Here is an 8,987-nt window from a genome sequence, read left to right as displayed (position 1 = left end):
ATTTGAAGTTGATTAACATAATCCATACTCGAGATTTTTGTGGTCATTTATGAATAGATTTCAATTCTTGTTTTCTTGCTTTTAAAGAGCACAATGAAAGTCACTCAAATACATTGATATATTACAGGATAAAACCGGAAGCATGTGGTCCGAAATATCGCATACAAATAATGATAAAACAAGGTAGCAGCACAAGTTGCAAAAGTTGCAAGTTGAGCATGATTGCTTAGAAAGAGATAAAAAATAAACAAAACCAATTTCAATGAGGAGATTTACCTCTCCCCTTACCCATATTACCCCACATTAAAATAGGGCCTTATTCAACATTACGGGTGTATGATGGCACATTGGAATTGCACAACAGTAACACGATGTTGCCACTACTTCTTCCACAGGTAAATGCTTATAGTCACGTCAACATTTACGCCATGACTTTTCGACATTTTGCTCGTTCATTTGTGCATTAAACAAATTAAACAGGTATTTCATTATGAAAATTAGATTAGTTAAGCCTAGGGGACGGGTACCATCCTTCTATGACTATAATATAAATGTATTGCTGTCGTGTAATCACGCGATGTACATGGAACAAAATAAATATAATAGTTCAGTATTCTCCCCGTGTGAAAAGTACAGAACGATTACTCGCTAATGCTATCAGCCTTACAGGTATGCATGTTTTTTTTTTTTGTCGAGCCCACCGGAGGTGAGGGGAGACTAAGGGATCGCCTGGGCTTCCGTCCGTCCGTCCGTCCGTCCGTCGTCCGTCCTACCGTCCGCAACGCTACAAAAACTTCAATAACTCTTTACTCTGGGCTTCAATTGCAATCAGACTTCGAGGGTAGAGGAGTCATACAAAGTTTCACATTTTATAATATATGAAGGTCACCTCAAGGTCAGAGCTCACAGGCAGGGGTCAATGAACTTTAGAGCCCAATGTTAAGTTTTTATGGCGCGTTTCTATTATGGGTCATAACTTTTGATACATAACTCCATTTTTGACCAAAATTGGTTGGTAGATGTCCCTTGGGGAGTGGATGATCACCACAAGGTCAAAGGTCACAAGCAGGGGTCAACGAACTTTTAGAGCCCAATGTTAAGTTTTTATGGCGTGTTTCTATCATGGGTCATAACTTTCGATCCATAACTCCATTTGTGACTATTCATTAAAACTTTGATGGTGGATGTCCCTTGGGGAGTGGATGATCACCACAAGGTCAAAGGTCACAAGCAGGGGTCAACGAACTTTTAGAGCCCAATGTTAAGCTTTTATGGCGCGTTTCTATCGTGGGTCATAACTTTTGATCCATAACTCCATTTGTGACTTAACTTTGATGGTGGATGTCCCTTGGGAAGTGGATGATCATCAAAAGGTCAATGGTCACAAGCATGGGTCAACAAACTTTTAGAGCCCAATGTTAAGTTTTTATGGCATGTTTCTATCATGGGTCATAACTTTTGATCCATAACTTCATTTGTGACTAAACTTGGATGGTGGATGTCCCTTGGGGAGTGGATGATCACCACAAGGTCAAAGGTCACAAGCAGGGGTCAACGAACTTTTAGAGCCCAATGATAAGTTTTTATGGTGCGTTTCTATCATGGGTCATAACTTTTGATCCATAACTCCATTTGTGACTTAACTTTGATGGTTAATGTCTCTTGGGGAGTGGATGATCACCACAATTTCAAAGGTCACAAGCAGGGGTCAACAAACTTTTAGAGCCCAATGTTTATCACCACAAGGTCAAAGGTCACAAGCAGGGGTCAAGGAACTTTTAGAGCCCAATGTTAAGTTTTTATGGCGCGTTTCTATCATGGGTCATAACTTTTGATCCATCGGTCCGTTTGTGACCAAACTTGGATGGTGGATGTCCCTTGGGGAGTGGATGATCATCAAAAGGTCAAAGGTCACAAGCAGGGGTCAACGAACTTTTAGAGCGCAATGTTAAGTTTGTATGGCGCATTTCTATTATGGGTCGTAACTTTTTTTACTTTATTTACTTAATTTATTTGCTATAAATGTTTACCCTTTTATATCTCTTTTTTTATCTGTTATGTGGGCGAGACACATTATGGCACTTTCCTTGTATTTTGCTAGTGTTTTGTCTGTTTGATGTTACAAATGAAAATTATACATAGAACGTATGTCCTTATTGTTCACTCTTCTCTTACTTGTTAGCATTCAATATGTTATCTTCTACTATATTATCTCTTCCTACTCACATTAATAACAGGTTGCAATTCGGTATTATAATCAAGTGTAACCGTCTGATGTTTAGCGTATAGTTGCAGTTTATGTATAGGAATATTACTCGCGTATGTTATCGCGTGTTCTGTCCAACTTACAGGCAGGCAGCGGAGGTAACAAATTTATCATGTTTATAGCCAGACGGCAAATCGCTAACCATTCCCGCACTGTAAAAACATCGGTGTTAGATTTAACACCACGGGTGTTAAATCTAACACCGATCAAACTTCAATAAAGGACCACACCCACAGGTGTTAAAAATGCACCGTGATGGTGTTGAAAAGTGTTCACCTGACACTTTGTGGTGTTAATTTGACACTGTACCTGGTGTTATTTTGACACTGCACTGGTGTTGATTCAAAAATGACACCACATGGTGTTGATTTGATATTTGTTGGTGTTAATATCAATGGTTTAACACCCGTCCAGCTTCAATAAGAGACCACACCAGCTGGTGTTACTTTGGTGTAAATTTATTTTCACATTTTTTTCAAAAATCGAGTATTTTAATGTAAAATTCTTGATCGTCTTGTTTAAATTTAAAATCAACAAGAAGTGCAGTTACTAAGAAACTCTTCAAAAAACAGTTTAAAATTTGGAAATGACACCCGTTGGTGTTAATTTAACACCATAAATGAGCACCGAAAATTTAACACCAGCTCGGTGTTCACTATTTAACACCGGACTTTTTGCAGTGCGGGGTAATTTTCTCTGTGTCTCTTTTTGTCTGTCTCTTTATGCGCTTCTTTCTGTCTGTCTGTGCCTATGCTAATAACCAGTCGACGGAACCAATAGGACGTCAACTATTTCATTTGTAACTGTTGACCTGCTCTTGTATTTAATACAGATTGTTATCTTTTTTTTTTATGGGGGGGGGGGGAGGGTTATCGCACCATAATGGTGAAATGCTTTGTCATGTGTGCATGGATTTATTTTGAGGTTGATGTTATGTTATGTCATGTTAACTTCCAAAGAAATTAAAATTTACGATACAATAATTTCCAGTTTAGTATGATCTTACTTTAGTCCCTTTCTCTTTTACTGAATACATCTTTAAAGGACAAGTTCACCTTCATAAACATAAGGATTGAAATAATGTAGCAATATTAGTAGAACACATCAGTGAAAGTTTGAGGAAAATCAGACAATCCGTTCAAAAGTTATGAATACTACTGCAGTGTATGAATAACTTAGATGTCACATGCGTACAACAATATAAGGAAAATATAAAGAGAATTTCACAAAATTCCATCTTTTGAAAAAAGTACACATTCCCCTGACTCGTTACCGACAAATGTTATGGGAAATATTATTCCCCCTGCCTTTAGAAAGAGGCAAGTCAAATGCTCTTTTATTATGCCAAAAAAGTGAAAATATGTTGAATTTTCTTTTACATTTTCTTTATACTGTTGTACGCATATGACTCACAAGCTGTAGTAGTCTCCTCATCCAGCGGTTCCAACACAAAAATTTGAAAAATTCATAACTTTTGCATCGATTGTCCAATTTTCCTCAAACTTTCACTAATGTGTTCTACTAATATCGTTGCATTTTCTCAATCCTTATGTTTATGAAGGTGAACTTGTCCTTTAAGCCGTTGGTGATAGGTATGATAAAAAAAAAACTTATCTTAACCTTGGTACTACAAGCATTTATTGTGACAACTTGAGGCTTAAATTTATACAAATTAATACAAATACAAGTACAAACACACACACACACACACACACACGCACACACACACACAAGTATACATAACAAACATACAAACTTGACATGCGAGCCTGATTCATTTCGTCAAGAACTCGAAAGTTACAATGCTACTAGGCTAATACATTGTATTAACAAGCAATCACTGCAGTAAACACGAAAATGAAAACTTGGCGCTCAATGTACTAGCATTGATACACTGCATGTTTGCTTGTTTCATTTTTCCATCTGAAAAGATGACTGCATAGCCCGTATTCAGCTGTACTCAAGCTGCGTGGCCTTTCGTGAGGTCCAGTTTGGTGTGGGGCAAGATCACTGTCTTCACCATGTTAAACACCCTGCTCTTTTCGATGAATAAATGAAGCGGTATCTTTTACGTGCATGAGTTGAGACTCTCTCACACACCGGACCTCCATTCCATTAATGTCCTATCCAAGGGACAGAATCTTTTGCCTCTTACTTACTGATACTAAAGGGGGAGGTATGATTACACACGACATTGCTCAGATAGACTCGGGAATCGAACCCGGGTCCTTTAGATCTGGAGGCAGACGAGCAACCTACTGAGCCATGTCACTGCCCGACAAACAAACTAACTGCGTGTATGTTTACTTCTGTAGCAGATATGACTTTAATTGTCATACCCTTAAAGGGAACCAATATTTTCAGATGAAGTTTTTCTTATTCAAATGCTTGATATATTTGATTTGTTTGTTGCAAATTATTGAGCTAAAACGAACAAGTACTAGTAATAAAGTAAGCTACAGCTCTTTTAATAAATGGACCGTAGACGGCGACAAATCAACTCGGGGTGAAACTTGTATAGACAACTCTCCATTCATTTTCTACACAAAACGTCAGTATTTTAAGTTTCCTCTTGAATTACATATATAAACAATATGGTTCAACTTCAAAATTGGCCCTTGCAAAATGGATTGCTTCATTTTTGCCATATTTGGAGTTCAGAGAAGAAGTTACGAAAAATATGAAATTCTGTGTATGAAAAACGGTGGAGACATGTCCACAATTCAATACGTCACATGCTGTCTGCTGTCCTCTACTGTTGGGCTTTACTTCCTTGCCCAATTTGGCTGTAACTTCACATGAAGGCGTTGCTTCCTTATTAGTAAAGCGTGGAAGGATAAAGGAGTGTGACTACATTAATGATCGAAGATGAGAGAAGGGGAGAGAGAGGGAGAAAGGAGATACAAGGAGAAACGAGAGACGAAAAATTAAAGAGCGCTGCGGGGATAGCTGGAAGCAAATGCTGTGATCATAACGTCGAAGCCTGGTATCCAAGAGATTTCTCTCTTTATAAGCTCTTAGTCCCTCATACATGCATGGAGACTATATACACAGACGCGTGCGCGGTATTATGGTACTTAACGGTGGGTGCAAGTCATGTGTTCGACACCCACGACTCGTACAGGCCATGACTATGACACCTAAGTCCAGGCAAATAAGGCCCATGAGTCCGACACTAGGCAAACAAGGTCCACGAATGTGGAACTCGTTACATCACGGGACTTATAATGTGAGCTGTGTCGGCCTCGTGGGCCTTGTTTGCCGAGTGTTGATTGGACTTTTGGGACTCCGGAATTCTTTAAGACTAAATGGCAACGATCACCCGGATGGTATACATTGAAACGTGAGCTTAAAGATAAACTTTTCTTTCAGTACTCTAGTGACGACACGAAACAAGAGATGATTTAAAATGAATAACATTGATTTAGACTCCTCGACTTGGTTGTATGCTGAACAGGTCACATGGTATTATTGAGACCCAACCTCATCATGACGATACATTTAGGGCTATCATTTTTTTTACGTATAAAACTTAATCTTACTTCAAAGAGACTAATTGCCATTTATGCTGCTCAATAAAAGTGTATAATAAATTATCTCTTTTAAATTTGGGCTCCTTTATCATCTCAATCCCTCATGTATAATATCATTTGTACGATGATTGTACTAGTATGTCATGTTGCCGTAGAGGTATATTAGATTTCATGTGGAACTTCTCACTCTATACTACAGTCTCGCATGACAGTGAGCCACAAAACCCCGTGATCACCTCATCTGTTGTTTACTTGTTTTCAATGTATTTGCAAAAAAAAAAATAAATAAATAACCAAACAAACAGTGGGAGTAGGCAAAGAGAGTAAGGTTGAACCTTTGACTTCATTGCTGTGAGTACTTGTTGCAGCGCTGCGTAGCCGTGGCGCGTTTAGCTTGTACTTGGTGGACTGGTGCTGACAATAGTGGGAATAAGGTAATCTCCAGGTTGACCATGCCCGGGAAAATACCCGTGATCGACTTTTCGGCTTATTCCCTTGATCGCAACGAACCAGACAGCGATAGAATCCAGTCTCTCGTCAATGACGTACACGAGGCCCTAAAGACTGTCGGCTTTCTTTATCTAGTCAACCATGGAATCCCAGAAGCAACGGTGAGACTGGAAGATTGTCTAGTACATTTTGCATCAAATGCTTCATCCTCTTCATTGTTTTGTATATAGCTTTCTTATCATAGTTTATTTTCAGATTGCATAGAATAGAATTTTAACCGCAATGGCTGTCATAGAGCTTCATTTTTAGTTGTGGCAGCCCAGTAACAATCTATGGAATATCATCCATGAACTTTCTCAAAGATTTCAAGTATTTGACCGCCATTTTTACGAAGTTTGCCAATACGAAATACACGAATGCATACTCGCGCACACGTGCCCACACACTACCCATATAACATTATGTGTATAGATAAATTATGAAAAACAGACTTACGGGTCATTTGTTTCTCGGTTAGTAAACGTGCAAACGTATTGGATATAATTGTGTTGATTTGACCCACGTCCCACGTCTTACAAGCTTTGCTTCTCCGCATTCTAATATTTACTTTTCTGTCAATCTGCCTAGTGAACTTTGATATTTTGTTTACTTAATGAATAGTGTATTATACTTCATAGTATTTTGATCATGTATTTTTACAAAATGATAAAACAATAATGCATACTGCATAATGTGTAATGCACTTGTATTTTGTTATGGTTTTTGTGGACGAATGGAAATAAATGTCAATCGAACCAACAACAACAAAAAAGGAATGATTTTCGATACATATACTTGGTATTCAAGAGTAATTTTTGTTTTTATGTGGCATTCGAATCTTGGGTTTAAAGGCATAAACTTGGGTGAAAGATTGGGATAACATTTGTTCTGTAGCGTAGCGATTCATTTTGGCTGCATGCATATCTACATAATCTTTTTTCTTAATTGTAGGGCCTATAGAGTATACTCATTTTTATAATTATGACATTAATTCCCTCGATCGAGTCATTTACCTCATAGCATGCCAATAGGTGTCAGGTAACAAACAAAATGATGATGCAAAGAAAAAAGAAAAAAAAAGAGAATCTTAGCAAATTGAACTTGAATATCAACCGAAGTATTCTATTTTTTACTCGGCATTTTTTTCTCTCATACAGAGGCGCTTTATTCATTAACATATCACATGCCACAAACTACTTCGATTCAACTGTTTTCATAATTTACCTAATAATGTTACAATGTATAGGTTGCAATGATATAACACATTCTGATTACTGGAAATCTCTGCTTGATAAATCAAATAAATAGACTGACGTAATGACAAAATTCATATCTGAATTAAATCAACATGTTATGGAATGTCTGTTGAATGGAATTGCTTTCATCTTTAATATCTGAGATATAACTTGCATAGATTGTAGATAGCGAATGTATTTGATCAAAACAACAAATATTTCGGTTCAGGCATCATATACGTTTATGTGATAACCAAATATGAACTCTTATCATCAAAATCACATGTTTAAAGAGAATATCTACTGCTTCTCCAATCTTTTCCCTTTCCTCGGCATTTTACTCTGTTTTACTGTTGTTGATTTTATTTATCTAGGAATTTTTTTCTATAAAAAATGTTGGCTTTTTTTCTGTAATTTTTTACCTGTATTATTGTTACACCGAAACAGGAAATTTCTTTTTGCTTGATTTCTTTAAGACTATAAAGGAAAACATCCAGGTGCTTTTCCACTTAATTTTGTTTCATTATATCCATTTTCATATCATTTCATCTATCATTTATTTATTATTATGTATCATTATTTCTATTTCATTTTATTTTTCATCATTATAATTATATGTTTTATCTTTTTTGTTTTTTTCATTTTCTTCTTTTGCTGTTGTTAAAACATACTTAACTCGGAGGATATCTAGTTTGGGCTCGCGTGTGTCTATAGTTCTGGATCCCGAGTACTGTATGACATTTAATAGAGCTATTTGAATGAACGTCATGAGTCCGAACAACTCTGAATATTCTATCAGGTGATGGCCACCGGATATGAGTACCCTAAGTTTGTGTTTGTGAATATTTCCTCGTGGGAAATGACACGGTATGGATGTAGCAAACAAAACTATATGGGTCACATTGTTGGCCTTATCAAGTTGACACCCTCAATTAGGATCTGCAGAGCGATTTCCTTTTAACCTTGCTCTAATTACTGTATGTGCTTGTGTGTGTTTTGTGTTTGCTGTTGTTGTTCTTTCTTCTTCTTCTTCTTCTTTTTTTTTTGGGGGGGGGGGGGGGGTGGGGGAGGATATGTAAGAGTATCGTTAAATCTACAAGGCTTTTGAGAATAAAAATGATTTTAGGATTAGTCATTATGACCCGCCAAGAATATCAAGACATGCATCTGTCAACACAAGGGTTGTCACTTTCATGAAAATTCATTTTTTAGTTTTTGTTTTATTCAAGGTCAACAGCGTCTTTTCTGCTTCGAAGCGATTTTTCGAAATGCCCGAGGAGATCAAAGCTGAATACGAGAGCATAAATGTGTATGAGGGAGGCTACGATCACATGGGCAAGGAGAGGTCAGTAAACTTTGCGATGAGCACATAGTCACGTTGTGTACACTGTACAGGTCGTCTCCGACAGCAACGCTTATAGCTATCCTAACGAGTATTCTTTGTTCAAATGTGTCCATAAATCA

General features: G+C 37.3%; 1 protein-coding gene across 1 annotated transcript in view; it reads left to right on the top strand.

Annotated features, from left to right (window-relative positions):
* Positions 1 to 6,251: 6,251 nt before the first annotated feature.
* The window catches only part of LOC139743352 (uncharacterized), a 40,954-nt gene continuing 38,218 nt past the window's right edge, over positions 6,252 to 8,987 (top strand). The window contains exons 1-2 of the mRNA XM_071653840.1: positions 6,252 to 6,410; positions 8,753 to 8,868. Of these exons, the coding sequence (XP_071509941.1) occupies positions 6,252 to 6,410; positions 8,753 to 8,868 (275 nt within the window). The remainder of the gene's footprint in view (positions 6,411 to 8,752; positions 8,869 to 8,987) is intronic.

Source organism: Diadema antillarum, unplaced genomic scaffold, assembly GCF_040938485.1.
Source record: "Diadema antillarum isolate AM-2024a unplaced genomic scaffold, OU_Dant_1.0 seq00001071_RagTag, whole genome shotgun sequence".
In the NCBI taxonomy this organism is placed as follows: domain Eukaryota; kingdom Metazoa; phylum Echinodermata; class Echinoidea; order Diadematoida; family Diadematidae; genus Diadema; species Diadema antillarum.
This window is presented reverse-complemented; position numbering and strand designations above follow the sequence as displayed.